Source organism: Catharus ustulatus, chromosome 7 (assembly GCF_009819885.2).
Source record: "Catharus ustulatus isolate bCatUst1 chromosome 7, bCatUst1.pri.v2, whole genome shotgun sequence".
NCBI classification, from domain to species: domain Eukaryota; kingdom Metazoa; phylum Chordata; class Aves; order Passeriformes; family Turdidae; genus Catharus; species Catharus ustulatus.
Window position 1 is genome coordinate 12284093 of NC_046227.1, and position 16787 is coordinate 12300879.

General features: G+C 40.1%; 1 protein-coding gene across 2 annotated transcripts in view; it reads right to left on the reverse strand.

Moving 5' to 3' along the window:
• Positions 1-1483: 1483 nt before the first annotated feature.
• Positions 1484-16787, reverse strand: part of CREB1 (cAMP responsive element binding protein 1) — a 39674-nt gene continuing 24370 nt past the window's right edge. For both annotated transcript variants that reach the window (XM_033064265.2, XM_033064266.2), the window contains 4 exons: positions 13960-14102; positions 12363-12545; positions 10824-10974; positions 1484-7931 (listed from right to left, as the gene is read on the reverse strand). In XM_033064265.2, coding sequence (XP_032920156.1) covers positions 7787-7931; positions 10824-10974; positions 12363-12545; positions 13960-14102 — 622 coding nt within the window. In that variant the 3' untranslated portion in view covers positions 1484-7786. The remainder of the gene's footprint in view (positions 7932-10823; positions 10975-12362; positions 12546-13959; positions 14103-16787) is intronic.

The following is a 16787-nucleotide window of genomic DNA, read 5'->3' on the forward strand; positions in this document are numbered from 1 at the left end:
TGACACCCACGTGTACCAGGCAGTGAGCCTTGCCTTGTTTCCCACGTTGGGCTTCACAGGCTTTTTGTATTCCCGACACACTTACCTTCAGGGAGAGGTCAGGAGTGAGTCAGGCCAGGAGTGACTCATGCCAGGCGTGCAGGACAAGTAGCAGAGGTGTAACTGCTGTGAGTGAGCACAGGGAGCAGCCCTCTGCAGACACCACCTGCAAACTCGCTGTCCCAGCCCACGCGTCCCACGGGAGCTCCTGCTCTAGAGTGAGATGATATATGACAACAGCTGTTGCCAGCAGCTGTTTGGTAATTATATCAACACCCTGCCCAAACACTTTCTCTCACCCTGTTCATCCCAGCACTAGGGAATCCCACTCTCCTTTGGGTGGTTCCATTGCACTGATCCTGTTTTGTAACACGTGATCTGAGCTCATCTGTAAAAGGATGTGTTTGCATGCGTCCCTGAGTAGTGGGGCAATGCACAAATAGTCTCTTGAGAAATTCACTCACTCTAGGGAGTGGGTCCAAGCCACAGGAAAGTGACCAGGTAAGAAACAACCATGCTGAGATACTGGGAAACCAAGCCTTAAACATGTGCAAGAGAACAAACTTTTGTGAAATGTCATTGCAGCCAAGGTAATGTTTGATTGATATTAAGATTGATAGCTGAATAGACAGGGATCTGTGTTACCCAGTTCTTTTCAGTACAAAATTCAAGCCAAACGGCATTTTTATTTTGGGGACTAACCCTGTTTGGGATCCTCTCTCATGACTAGATTTTTCTGAGCAAGAACATAAATGGCATTTAAAAACTAGAAAATCCCAGCTGTAATGAGCTGACCTTACTGCTTCTCCTTGATTTCACTGGAGGTGTGTTTACCTCAGTGCTGAATTTGTTCTCCTGGCTTCCATCCCAGTGTTTGGATCCAGCCTTGCAGATTACATAATAAGGTTGCGATCTTGCAGTTTTTGTTGCCTTCTGTTTCTGTTCTGTTATAAAGACCAGCAGTACATGGTTTACAGGAATGCTTAAAAGTGAGACATGCAGCATATTTAAACTGTGAAAGGCATAAGCCTTTCAAATGTTATAGAACAACAGAACTGCCACCAGAATGGATACTGGAAAGCAGGTTTAAAAATATCAGGAGGAAGAGAAACTTTGTTCTTCAGGACTTAACCTTTGACTAAACTAATTCAATTAAGATTTAAAAAGCCTTCTCTTTGGGGAGAATACATTATGAACACTTAGGGCAGGGCAGAGATTGAGAGGACACCATAGACTACCCAAAACATGCCTTTTCCCATATTCCTCCAGCTACCACTTGCCACTAAATTAGTGTATATGGAACATCCTGCTCAAAAAAGAGACTTTGTAGAGTTTTTTAAAGCATGTTTATGTGACTGCACATAAATGTTTGTGTAAAAAGGGAGTTATGACAGTTTATACCACAAAGGTTACAGTAAGAAAAAGCACTTCTTTATGACAATAATTCACAAATTCACAAGAATCACTTTAATATACAAAGCAATTACTACCATTCTGAAACACAAAGCAGCTAATATGTACATAGTGTTAATAAAATGCATTATAACCCAGTACAATTGTTTTAAACACAGATAAAGCACAAAAAAAAAAACCAGAAAAAAAAAAAACACAACAGGGATGTTTCTAGATTTTTGGGGAGATGTAAAAAAGCATTTATTTCCCCCAATGATTTTAATTTAGTCTTTTAACTTCCACAAGTATGTGGGAGTCAAGCTCAAATACCCTGTTCTGTGCTGACATGGTTTGGGTAAAGAATCAGAAATGCAGATGAGGTGAACATACTCTTTCCAGCTTACACTACAAAGGGAAAAAGATAATTCTCCCTCTGGAAGCTTTCCTGAAAAACATTGTTTCAAAACAATTTCAAATTATAAATCCAGAGTATAAACAACTAATTTCTGAAGTGAACAACCAATGTGAGGACAAAAGTTTGTGGAGGGTTTGGCTGCCAACTAGCACCTCTTCTTGCCCTGCTCCCATCCCAAGAAGTCCATTATAAGCAGCACAGTTTCAAATCTCTTATCTCATATAAACTTGAAGTTGTAGAACTTTTTAAAATTAATGTTTTAATATAAATAAACACACAAAAAATGGAGTGGCACCTGGATAAAACACAACTTGTGGAGAGCACCCAAACATCCTTGGTTCTTAAGAGTGGCCATTTCCAGGTAAGCGACATGCTCGAGGCCAGCTGTCCCCATGCTCTCACTCAGCTATCCCCTAATTTAGAGAAATATGCAGCTGAGGCTGAGTGAACTGCTCGAGTCCTGAGTACAGGGAATGCTCAGCTCATGGAGTGTGCCAGCCATGGGTCATCCCAGCCTGGCCCTGGCCCTTTCCCTGCCAGCACACAGCTCCTGAGAACAGCTGACTGCTCCTGCCTCTCCTGCTGAAAGCGAGCCCTGAACTCACCACAGAGCAAGTCACAAACCTGCACTGGCAGTGCCACAAAGCAAACAGGTCACTCTCTTCAATTTGTGCTATGCTAACTAGCCCAAGCACATCTCTTTGCAGGCCACAGCTTAAATACATTTTAAAAACACATTCCAAGGCAAAACACTTGAAATGCAAACCCTCTTTACACCACCTGGATCTGGTCCCTTTTCCCCAAAGATTCACACTTAAGTCTATCTAGCCACAGACCTGAACCTGTCACGAGCACACAGCAGGTGGATTTCAGCATTCTCTCTTCACCACTCTGGCTCCTTCCAGACCAGCTGAGCTTCAGGATACATTCAGGCTTTTGTAAAATCAGTGTCTTTTACAGACAGCGAATTACACAGCTCAGAAAAACGAGTTCCCAGGCAGATCACAGAGAAACATCAAAGCACTGAATGATTTTTAAAACCTGCTCACAGTGACAGACTTCAGGGTTATAGGTAAATTATCATCATTCCTGCAAAAGAAAGGTGGTTGTGCTTTTCTTTTTTTTTTCAAGCAGGGTGACACACTGTCAATACACCTTTACTTCCTGGTGTCAAATTATTGGAAAGCCTTTCAATTTATTTTCTTGGAATGCAGCTTGTAAAATCCACAGACAAATCTCAAATTGAGAAAAGGGGAATAAAGTGGCTGAAAAATAGTTTAGCTTTCCTTCCAAATTAACTTCCCTTTCCCACATGGGATCACTGAACTAGTTCTACTCTAAAAATAATTTCACATCCATCCCCTTCATACTGCTCCGAGACACCACACGCTTGATTCTCGCCCCTTCAGCTCCCCTGCCCTTCTGAAGCAATGCCTGCTGGGCACCAGGTGCTGATCCGCAAGTTCAATTAGCCAAGGAGTCAACTGCTGTGGAGGAGTGAACTGTGTGCAGGCAGCAGGATCACAACAATTATGCCAGAAATCTTCTCAAGCAAACCAAATTTATCTTAATTTTTTTTGTTCTCTGTGTTTTGCTTGGTATTTTTTTCTTCTTTTTCTTAAAGTGCACATTTTAATTAAACATTTACAAAGAACATAGTGTAACAAAAATAAATACATGACCTTTTGGTTGGATCATTGGCAAATGTTACATCACTAACCAGGCTCCAGGGTGAAAAAATAACAGTAAAAACAAGAGAATCAATTAAATCTTCTATGAACTCTCATAGATTTGCAACCACTGATATCGAACTTGCTTTGATTGGTGGACTTGTCTTTAAACCACAAAGTGCACTGTCTTCCATAAATGAAAAAACAAAATAAAAAAGCAGGTGCCATTTTTCACTAACAGATTACTATTTGCTGCTGCAGTTTACTGGAAGCCCAGATTTTAAAAAAGCAACCTGTGGTACAAATTTAGGTCAGAAACTATCAGGGCTGTTTTTCCTTATTAAATCCTTTTTTTTTTCCTGAGCCTCTTAATGATTCCAAACACCCCACCAATTTTCTGACCAATGTACAAGTACCAGAGAAGACTGTGATCTACAATGCAAATGCCAACTCCAGGCTAGCCAGAACTACAGGTGTCTGAGGAGTCCTGACAAGCACAACAGGCTAAAATTGTGCTTTCGGATACAAGCAACGGTGCCAGTGCTGGTGAAATTGCTCTCTAAGGAAGAATGCATCTCCACTACCCCAGGAGGAAAACAGAAGTCTTACCAGTGGTTCCTTTAGAAAATAACACCTTTAACAACCCTTCCAAATGTTTTGCCTTTGATATATAGCTGCCAAAGAGAAAAAGCACAAAAGTGAATTACTCTGGGTGGTGGTGGTTGTAAAACAACTGTTTACATAATTTCAAAAATCTTCATCAGTAAAAAACAAACTTCACAAAAGCCACGAAAGATGAAATAAAATTCTTGAAAATGGATAACTGAGAGACAGCACAAAACAAATCAGAAATAAGCTCTAGAATAACGCAGCCCAGAGCTACTGGGGTGAGGGGAAGCTTTCACACGCGCGCACACACACATCCACGCACACCCAGACATACAGAAAAGTAAAAATTCTTTTTTCTGACCTCCATATACTATAATACTCAGCATTCCTGACTTAAAAGCTCTCAGAGCTGTAGATTATATACTGTGTGTATATATATATATGTACATATATTATACATATGTATTTTCCAAGAATATCTAAATTAAAAGAGCACCTTTGACAATATCTTAACTGCCTGATTGGTGCTGTTGTTTTGCAAAATAATGACATTACAAAAATTATATTTCAAACCAATTCTTGTTTATTATGAACATAACGGATCTAGCCCTTTCTAACCCTCTCTTTAGGTAAAAGAATCCATCAGTTCTTGAAAACTCACAACCGTGAGATATAAAACTAATCCTCCCTCCCCCTCGTCACCGTAATTTCCATCCTACTTCCAAATGGCCTTAGTTTATAGAAGCTTATTACCCCAACCTCAGTACTTGGTAAATAACATAGGAATGGATTCCTGTGTCATACTTCCCTTTTTGGGTCAATATGAAAAGTAAAGCATGTACAGGTAGCCTAGCCAGCCCTGTACTTGGTCTAATACATTTTTTATTATTGTAATCTATAATTTTCATTAAATAAATTTGTGTCCCTAAATCCTCAGTGCAGCATAAATAAAAATAAAGATTCTTGCAGACCCCTATGTACTTTGAATTACATTCCTTTTGTTAGTGAAAGTTTATTTGCTAATGAAGTCTAGGCTAAAACCACTACAGGCCACTTGCAGACCACACAGACAAACGAGTAACACAGTTCTCCTCTCACTGCCACACGAATTTGCACAAACTGCATGTTAGGAGAACCTCACCTGGGCACTGTTTTAGGCTCCCACGCCCATCCAGCCCCCAAGGCTTTGTGCCCAGTGATTATCAGCAATCTCTGGAGAGTGTTCATAACCCACTAGACACAGCTCTCAGAGCCCAGCTCACCTTGCTCAGGTTCACAGCAAAACCGCACGTTTTTGCAAACAGATGTTCTACAAAAGAAGCAGCCTTAATGTGGGCACATACAGCCTTTTGTGTGTTTCTCAAAGCTGGAGGAACCATTCCATGTAATTGCAAATGAGGCTACCATAAGCATCATGTTTTACAAGAATGACTCCTGTATTATCAACATTTCTACTTCAATACTCATTGTGGAAAATGTAACCGTTTTATGTATTTGTATTTGCTGATTTTACGAATCAGATAATTTTTATAAAAGCACTGTTGAGAACTTAGGGTCTTTAAATTTGCATTGCTAAACTAATAGATTCATCTCCCATTAAATAAAACCACAAAAATCAACTCTCTATGGCAGATAAAAATAGACCATTTATAAACTCCCAGAAAACTTGTGAAAGTGATTTTTTTCGTATTTCTCATACTTATGTTCTCTTCTTGAAATACAAGTGTAATTTGAAATTCTTGATAACTCTAGATTTAACAATAATGCTGTAAGTTTAACCATGCTCCTTTTAAATTAAGTCTTGGAAACTGAATGCCCTCTCAAGTGAGAAATCTAGAACTTTTAATACTGCTTAGGTGTTTGAGACTCAACTGCCCAGAGTCTTCCAAGTATTTTTCTTGTAACATCACACTGATTGTATAACCTTTTAGAAGCCTGTGTGTGAAATTTATCTTAAAAAGAGATAGAGTGAATGGGAAAAATATTAGCTAATACTCTGCTAGGCAATGCATTAGTACAGACCACAGCCTTAGAGCCTTATCCATACGTTTCTAAACATAAAAGTTTGACCAGAAGCCCAAAGTAAACTTACTCCATGAAATGACCCAAGTTAACAACAGTGAGAGCCTGGCTTCAGAGGCCCAGTACACAGACCGCACATGATTCTTTTGGACACGTTCTTTTTAGCAACTTCTTGAGGTTCTTTTTCGGTTCCTTTTGAGCATGATTCTTTTAAGATCCTAATACTTAGTACAGAGGTTTTTTTTTTAAATACGAACTACCTTTTTTAAAACCATAAATCTGGGAAAGATCACAGTTCCTCAGTGCACAGAAAAAAGAAATTAATCTTGCAAACATCTGAGGCACGTGAGTAATTTTAATTGCAGGAACAGATTACTGAGTAAATCCGACCCTTTCCATAAAAAAATACCCCAAATAAATTACGAGTTTAGCTAACCTGGCCAGGTTCTAATAATCAGTATTGCCCCTTGCGAAGCAGGACTTGGAAGATGTGTGTCTGAAGTCCTCTTTAATATTTGAGGTTGTCCTAGTAGCTGTCATATTGCAACTTTATTTATGTATAGAAGGCAGCCTTGAAGTTCAAAAAAGAATTTAGCAAAGCAGGCTGATATTTCTATTGAGTACAATAATTTCCATTGCATAAGACCAGTGGCAGGGAAATAAAAACAACCTCATTGCTTGAGAGGACTTGGGACACAGACCATACTGTCATCAGGGAGTACCTAAGTGGAGCTGGCCATGCTTCAACTGCTTAGTTGTTCTGCATACAAACAGGCAGTGGTTTCATGTGTTACCCATGTTTACTCTGTGACTGTTTTCAGAAAATCACGATTGCATATTTAAAAAAAATTTCTTTCCCATCCAAATACCATTTCCCAACCCATTTCCTATGAAGTTGGTGTCTGTTTCCTGTGCATTTAGAATGCTGAACGCACCTGCACACGTAAGGTATGAAAAGCAACAACTGACCAGCGAAGCTCATTTCAATGCATTTGTTTCTGAGGTATGGAGAAGGTTTTACTAGTCCAGGAGGGCTTAATATAGATTGCAAATCAGGCCCCCTCCTGGGCTAGTATGACAAAGGTCTGTTATCTCCACACCAAGAACATGACAGTGAAGCACCCTTCATCTGGCATGCTGCTCAGCCATGAATTTGCGCAGTTCAACATCAATGTGTGAAACCAATTTGGCAACCACTGCTTCTTCACCGTACCATGCATGCTCCACCTACGTGGCCCACAGTTCTCTGGACCAAGAGGCTGGGGTGGTTCTGTCTCTAAGGCAATGGAAAGAGCTCAGCACAAATTTTTGACATCTTTACAAGAGGACCCTCCCCACAGTAACTTCCCAAGTGACCACTGTTACTCCTTGAAGAGGATCGGGAGACGAGAAAGAAGCCTGTTCTTCACGCTGAGATTGATGATGAAATTCATCTTGTAAGGGGAGAAGTGGAGGCAAGTACTTGAACATTCACAGTTTGATGCAAAGCACAGATGAAGTATATTCTGTAGTTGCTTCAGGCAGTTTTGCGCATAGAAAAAAAGAAATGTTTAGAAAATAAAAAGTTTACTTTGTCTTTCTGGGTATAGCCAGAACCAGTCTCTATCCCACCTGGACAAGTGAAAATGAGAATCCAGAATTAATCTGATTTGTGGCAATAAAGGTCCTTAAGTGCTTTCAACTCCTCAATCAGTGTCTTGTTTTGGTTTTCAAGTACAGCCACTCGATTTTCTAGACATTTCACATACTCCTTTTTCTTCCTGCGACATTCACGTGCTGCCTCTCTGCAAAGCAAAAAAGGCCATTCAAATCCAGAACAATCACTTGCAGACATGGGCTACCTAACTGCTTTCAGGCAAACCTTTACTAGTACTGCCATTTTCAGAACATGAAGGTATTGTTAAGAAATGCAAGTTGTTATGAGTCCATAACAACTGCTCCTCACCAATCACACACACTCAGGATCCACGTATCATTTCAACATACAGATCCCTGTAAGGAAGCACCAGTAAAATTATTATTATTATTATTTCTGTGAGCAAAGGGTCCTACTCAGTGATAAGATTTTGCTTGCAGGATTTACACTGGAGCCTTCAGGCTGAGTCAAATATTGCTGCAATAATTTGACTTTATTATCACCTATTATTCTTTTTACAGTCTTTAACTTTTCCCTTTGCTGCAGTCCAACAAGATGATCAACTGGTGTAAAAAAGTGCTGTATTTAGAGCATTCATGTATTTGCTCTTGAGCTACACTTTCATTTTAATAATGTCTGCATCACTGCAATGATAATATTATTGATGGAAATAAAAATTTAAAAACCACAAAACAAACAGTAGGAACCGTGTAATTCTTTAGTCCCTGTCAGCTATGTAAAAAACAGATCTCAAGATAGTCAAACTTCTAAGTCTTGCTTGTAAAGAGTGAGCTGCCTGTAGGTAACTTGGTAACATACCAAGAACGCCAGTGAAAAATACCAGAAGGTATTTATGTGCTGCTGAGCATCCTGAAGGCAGGAACACCAAGGCAGGAACTACCCTGCACAGCAATATAATAGCACCAATGTGCAAAGTAAGCACAAGGCTAAATGCCACGGGCAGATGGGAGCCCAGGCAGAGGGCTCTCCTCCTGCAGTGCAGCTTGTCCAAGCACACTCTGCAGACACATGGAAATAAACAATTCTTTGCCCTGAACCTTTAGGTGCAAAGCAGAACAGCTTCAAAAATAAGAGTCTGTGTGACCCTTCCTTGCAAACACTACACAGACTGGTGAGACAGTCGGTGTTCTGGGAAATGAGAGGACAAATCAGAACCCAGGTCCTCTCCTTGTCAGATAAATAGTAGCTGTAAAAACAGAATGCATTCCAGGACCTAACTGATAGGAAGCCTCTAAAGTAATTTTTAAAATTCAGTTCCCAAATGAGACAGGATAAAGAAAACATAGCCTCTAAGCCCTGAAAGGACTCAGGTATCCATTTGTCACTCCCACAAATACAATTTCACATGCTTGCAGTGCTTCAGTAAACCACGTGTAACATTCAGAATTTAAGTAATTTTGGGCTGTTACCAAAAGATTAAGTACTAGTGGATCAGGAAGTGCCTCCCAATACAAACTACTAACATTTCTCCTTGGGTGACAACATTTTCTTTCCATGACTTTTTCCCCCTTAGGCTACATATATTAAGCAACCTCAAGTCTGTGTGTGCTAGCTGTTCATTATGAACAGCCAGAGTTTTAATGAATTACAACAGAGCTTTAAAAATGTATACAGAAAATCTGCACAATAATATCTATGAATATTTACACTATAATCCTCCAGTAAGTACCATCTTGCCATCTGCCTCTCTATTCTTTTTCCCCACTTTGCTATGGAGCTTAGATTTACAAATATCTATTAAGCAGACAGGCTAAAACACCACATGCAACATGATACTGTTGCAAAAGCTGTCAATTTAACTCAAGTGGGGTAATTCCCCATTGTTTTTCTTGGCTTTCACAAACACAAAAGCTTTCTTTTACTGGAATAAGACTGATGACTAAATGAGGGTATTCTGTGATTCTAATTAATTTTTTTTTCAAATGCAGAGCCTGAAAGGGCGATATCTATTATTCACTGGTATGAGAAAACTACATAAAAAGGGAGATGGATGACATTCTGTACAAAAACCTTTTAAAAAAGTGAACTCTGTTGTTCAGCATTATTTACTTCATTAAAGCCCCTTGTATAAGCACTGGGTCGCTCAAGTAAGTTTCTGTTGTGTTCACAGCACAGCAACCTACAGAAGATAAATGAACCTGTACAACATCAGTTTTTTCAGACTGACAGATGAAGTTAACAAGGCTTTCAGGGGGCTTTCCCTGCTCAGAAGGGGAGGAAGCACTGGGTTCTCAGTGTCACAGTGTAACACACAGGCTCCAATCTCTGGCTTGTGGGTAAGAGCTCAAGCTTGGTGTGATGGGCCAGTTCAGGCCTGCCCCTTCCCACTCCCACAGCAACAGACTTCAGGAGCATCCTGCTCAACTTCTCCCTACTTGTCCCTTCCTTTGCTACCTCCACCTACTCCCACCTCTAAGCTTAGCTGCTCCTCCTAGATTCTACAGGATCAAGTCTTTACCTTTCTTTTAGCCCCTCTGCTGCCACTACTGGCTCCACAGGATTTCAATCAAAAGGAATAGCTGCTCATTTAGCCTTTGCTTGAGTCTTTTCTGCCCCAGAAGTAGAAAACCCAAAGCTGCTAAAAGAACAAGTGAGACAATCAAGTACTCATGAAGAGCACACCTGGGCCAGCAGCAAGGAGAATGCATGCAGAAGGCTAAGGGAAAGAATCCAGGAAAGTAAACCACATGAATGTACTAACTCAAAAAAAAGAACTCATCTTGGTGCTTGTAAGAAAATATCTGCAGTCATACAAGTGTGTCACCAGTTACTTTTCTCCTTACTGCAACAACCAAATTCACACACCTCACAGAACAAATCTGACACTTCACTCAAAGGTTTCACAGTCACAACACACAGCAATAGTAGATGTGCATTTCTGCTTTGCATCTTTAAATAAGGGCAAATTCTTCATTAAGCCTTTCATAACATGACTAGGAAAGATCAGGACTCCTAGTGCTTGACACTCTGGGCCTATGCAGAGCTGACTGGGAAAGAAGAGTGTTCAGAATGTACATGCCTGTTCTTCATGAGACGCACTTCTCTCTTCCGCGCAGCCTCTTCTGCCGGCTGGGTGGGAAGTGCTGGGGAGGATGCCATGACTACTCCTGGTGCAATGGTGCTGGTCGGGGCGGTGCGGATCTGGTAGGTCTGCACGTCTCCTGAGGCAGCTGCAGGGACATGGAACATGACATCAGTACGGTGACAGCACTGTCACACATGCTGTGGAGAGCAACAACTCATCTAACACTGTCACCTCTCTGCCCCAGTCATCTCTCCAACCGTGCACCCTGGGCCACAGATCAGGAGGGACAGCCATCATCTGGGTCATCACCGCTACCTCAGGCTTAGTTTATTAATGTATGCAAGGTTTTGGGCAATCCTGCTGAAGAAGTCTTCACTTGTGCTTGGTAACTTGAGTGGTCTTGCTGTACAGCTGTGCTTCTTTCTCCCTTGTATTTCTTTGTACTTCTCTGGTTTTCGGGCAGTTCTAGCATTTCTAGAGAAGGCTGGGGTCACTATTTCTAGCTATGCTCCGAAATGCCTTTCTGGAAAAGGAGGAACTGCATGTGTAGGTATCTAGCATAGAAAAAAAGATGCAAAAATGCAGCATTTACTCCCATGAGAGATGGACAGTGCACTCTACTGCTTCTCTATAATAAGCAAGGTCTTGGCATTCTTTTATTTTATTTATTGTAATCTTAGGAGTGTGTTAATTTTGCCTGAGCTCATAAGAAACCACAATACCACCTGAAGAAATCATATGTCCTTAAGAACACAAAAACCCAAAGATCAATGCAACAATAGTACTCTGCTAAGCATTTTTACTGATGCCTGGTAAACTCTTCACTGGATAACTTTCAAATCAACTGCTTTACAGTCATAGAAGCAGGAGCACACTTCTGTTCTTTTCAATAAAAATTTTGTAATACTCCTCAATTTTTAATAAACCAAAATATGTATTTCGATACAACAGCTCCCCACAACTTATTCTAAGCAGCTCTGCCAAGTTGAGGGCTAGACCAAATGATCACATATGGCACTCTCCTAAATTGTTCTATGATTCCAAGACTCACTGACTGAGTCACTCAGTGACTAGTTACAAAATTTACAATAGGAAGGAATTATGACTTGAAATTGAAAAAGGGGAAAAAATACAATAAAAAAGTGTCCCTTTAGAAAGAGTCAAACATCCTTCTCTCCTATCTTTAATGCTTGCTTTAAATTTGCTATTGAACATATGGGAGAATGCAGAACTCTAAAGTGGTATTAGTTTTTGCAGAACATATAAAAAAATTGAGGGGACAAAATGCAGGAAATACAGCATGTAAAAGCAAAAATAAATATATTAAACCTCAAATACCCATAATTTTACCAATGTAAAGGGAAAGGCTTCAAGAAAATATGACAAAGCTTTGTCCAAAATTTCAACTTTATGGACTTACCTGTGCCAAAGCTGTTAATTCTGTTTCCTGACACATTTGAAGGAGTCAGGCTGGCAACTTACATCTGCATAGAGAAAATGTTACACAGAATGACTGGCTGTGAAGTTTCTCACCTTGTACAACAACCTGGTTGCTGGGTACAAGTATCTGCTGTCCGTCTGTGGTCTGTGCATATTGTAAAATGGTGGTGCCAGGTTGGGTTGCAGCTGCATTGGTCATTGTCAATGTCTGCAGACCTTGTACTCCATCTGTGCCATTGTTAGATAACTGTATTGCTCCTCCTTGGGTGATGGCAACTGCAGACAAAAAAAAAAAAAAAAAAAAAAATCAACCCAGCATTTAAGACACTAATTCACTCATTAACTTAAAGTACTAAACCTAGGTATAGAAGAATACTGATCTAATCCTTTGAACCCTTACACACCCCCAAATCAAACACATGGCATCAATGTACATGAAAGAAACCATCCTTTGAAAGGTAAGCTTTCAAACATTTGTGAGGGCCAAAACCACAGCCTAAAATACAGATTAGTTTCTCTAACAAAACAGAATCACATGGAAGTGTTATAATCCACCCACAGGGAATACTTTTTAATTTGTTAAGATTTTCGTCTTGGTTGGTTTAGATAATTTTCTCAGTCCTTACTTCTCCTCTCATCTTCTGTGCTTTATGGCCTTCAGTCTCCTCTGCTGCTAGTGCTATCCATTTTGTGTTTCACTTTCTTCTTGTTTTGGCTTTTTTTCCCCTTTTGATTGTTTCCCCCTTTCTCCACAACTTCCTCAGACGCTTCCTAGTTGTTTATTCATTCATAAAGGTACAGTTTGGTTTAGGCAGTCTTAACTTTGCTGGCTTTTTTCTTTTCTTTCCCTCAATCCTGTCATGCAGGTATACTGGGACATTGCCCCTTTTGTGACTCACAGAATTTCACTGTGTTCCTAAATACAGACACACTAAGTGTCTGCACACACAGTTAATAGGAAGTTATAACAGGAATCAGAATTAACCACATCCGTTTCAATAAAATTAAGCAGAGTACAAGGCAAAGGGGTTAAAGAGCAAACAGAGATACAAATTTTTAAAGAGATTTTAAGAGACAGATGTAAACAAGTAGTTCTTTCTCCCTTTTGTACGTGTTGTGTATGTCTACTACTGTATGTGTTAGTGTGAGATAGCATGTGTCTTATCTTTACTGCCACATCCTCAATCATTCTTCAAGTCAAAACACTATCTATAAAATCTAAAAAATAAAGAAAACACAAACACATACTTAAGACATATTAAGGTTGTTGACATCCTTATTTTTTCAGGACTTTCTAAAAACGTAACTGCAAACTGTAATGGTTTTTTCTAATTATGAGGTTACAGTTTTGTGAACAAGTGTTAATGACCTGTCAAGAAAAAAAAGAAACTTCTGAATTCCCCCATCTAGTTCCTGAAGTGAAGAAGTTTATAATAGCATTATGGTTAGTTCCTGTTTTGCCTCAGGATGCATTAGCTGCACCAAGTAGCCAGCAGTCCCAGAATGTTAATCGAGCCTTTCAAACACTTACAATAGAAATGTGTTTAAAAGGCCTGGTTAACAGTCAAAATAAAGTAACCCTTTTTTCACCTCCTGCTTTGTCCTAGTCCAAACAACAGTTGCAGAAATAACAGTCCTTCATCTTCTCATCCCCACTTACTAGCACCACTGAGAAATTCAGACTACATACTGTACTGCCCACTGCTGGTTTGGTAAATGGGAGTTGGCACCGTAACAGTGGCGATGGCAGGTGCTGCTGTTTCCTCTTCAGACTTTTCTTCTTCGATCCTTGGCACTCCTGGGGCGTCTGAGGACAAGTCATTCAAAATTTTTCTGGCAAAGACAGTGTGTTGTAGAGATTTTAATAAAAATTGGGGGAGAAAAATAGTCTATCTGATACACAATGCTGGGGAAAACTGAAGTGCAGCAAGCCAGCAATGAAAGTATGAGTGGAGAATGAAAACCACACACCATCTTCAAACTCTTATTGGAGAGGATTGTTCAAAATTTCAAGCACTGGTGGGCAAGGGAGCCAGCACACAGCACCTGTGCTTGTCAAAACCCACGATACAGCTATTAAAACCTTTCCTTTTTCTTCAGAGCATGTTTCTCTCATCCATTTTTATTTTTTTTCCTGCTTTTAGCTATGTAAACATTTAAAAAAAGGCAGAACCTGTCTCCTCACTTACATTGGGGGAACTGCTCCATTTCAAAGACTATAAACACCTCAGCCAGAGAGCTGAGTACCAAGGGACTTAGCAGGAATGCTTGCAGAGAGCCAGCAGTTCATAATTTAACACCTGCATGGGAGACAATACCCAGTGTTTGGGAACAGTCTCACAGTTACCTTCAAAGGTGTCTTGCCCGAGAAAGTTCATGGGTAAAGGAAAGAACAGATTATTTCATTATGTCCATGAGCTAATTATCCAAAATCAAAACTTTAAAAAAAAATCACTGCTGCAGGTCCCACTGAACATGACTGTAGATTGACCATAGCAATCATTGCAATTTGCATCACTGAGATCAAACACTGTCCCTCCTCAGAGGACTGTCAAGCCCTTTCCACTGTTGGCATATTCTATTATGTCACTGCAAAACGCAGTAAATGCCTCAGATAAATGTAATGCCCTTAAGTAAAGGGTAGTATTTTTTCTGATTCTCCTCCTATGTTTTCCAGTGGATTGGCACTGGAACTCAGTGGGATGAAGCAAACACAGCTGTAGACCCCAATTTCCAAGACAACACAACTTTCTTATACAAGCCTCCTAAGGCTGTGGGAGCCAGAACACCTGTATGAAGGTATCTGGGGAGAGTAGTCATTCTGCTTAGCAGCTTGACCAACAGAGCTTTGCTGTTGCTGTTTGGACTTTTGTGCGTATGCAAGAAACCCCAGCACTGCACAGCAACGTGTGAAGAACCACTTGGACAAATAAAGTCCCATCCAAAGAGTTTACAATCTCAGTGTTAGACTAGAAACTAGTGAATGAAACAGATGAAAAAATATGGAGAGAGCAGGGATGATGAAGAACAAAATCCAAGAGATAAAAAAAACCCCACTTTTTAACCTCATGTCATTATGACATAGTGGTTAAAACCTACCTTTGCCATCATAAAGATGGATTTAAGGTTAATGATAAGGTGGTAGCTCTACAAATACAGGAGCTATGAACTGACATGGAATACATGATGCACTTTAGTAGCAGAATCACAGGAGAGTTTTTGTGGAAGACATAGTTTTCAATTCTGTCAACATATCTGCGTCTATCTTGTTTCAGGGGCCAGTTATAGCAGGTTGAATAATGCCAGCTGGGAAGTCACCAAAGACAGCAGTGGTCTGGCTCAGCCTTTCTGACCTAACCAACACCAGCCTTATCAGCTGAGTCTGAGCTGTATATGCAAGTGTTGCTGTGTCACTATGATCTGGTTTGAGACAGAGGCAGTGCTGTGGCACCAGTGCATGCAAAGGAGTCCATCTCAATGAGAAGTCAGCATGCACAAGCAGCCTCTTCTCAGTTTTGCTGCTTGTTTACTTAGCTCTGCTTTCTCACCATATACAGCAACTCTTCCATATATAGTAAAATCAAGTGTCTTGCTGCAGAAGTAGACTGAAGGGAATCCCTGGCAGCCTTGAAGTTAACACTGCTGCTCGCAAATAAAAATATTTTCCCAGATCTATTATGGCTAGGGATCTTCAGCAATGATTTTCACTACCTTTGGCAAAACAGCCTTGAAGGCTGCTGGAGAAGCCAGACAATAATCTCCCAAGTGCTAAAAAAGTATCATGGTTGAGATATGCTCAGGCCTACAGCCCAGCTTCTATTTCCAAGGTTATGCTCATAAACAAAAAGGAGCATGTGAATTTTCTAAAGCAGAGAGAACTCACAGGTCACATAAAACCTACTGAACCCCAGAGCTGTTCCTTAATGCTATCTAGCATATTTTAAAAATGAAAGTGGGATTTAGTACAGACACAAAAAGCTGTACAAAGGCTTAATTAACAAAGTAACACAACACACCATGTGAAGGAGAACCTCAGCTGGTTTTGCCAGAGGTATTTGCCATGAGAAGTAGAGACACGAGATGCCTTTCACTATGTTCAACTCACACACTCACTTAACTTTAAACACAAACTATTTTGCTCAAGCAAAAATTCTCTATAAGGTATGGAACATCACAACTTCCTTAAGTCTCATGGGAGACAGGAATTAAGTTTGCTGCTATAATTTCAACAGTGAAAACCAGTGGGGCTGATTTTTTGCAGACTACAAATTACACAAGTCGCTTTTTGCAAAGCTTCAGTGTACTTTGTGTATTAAGTATTCATTAAAGCTATTTCTAAGGCATCTATCACAAGGATACCTCAATTTTCTGAAATGTGGCAATTAGCATATTCTCAGCTCACTTCTGTCTTAAGTGAGTGTTAACTCCTGAGGTTTCTTCCTCCAAGTGCTATTTGGTTATCTCTTTACATCCTATTCCAATTCCAAGACATTACAGAAGAGAGATTTAAGTGGTAAA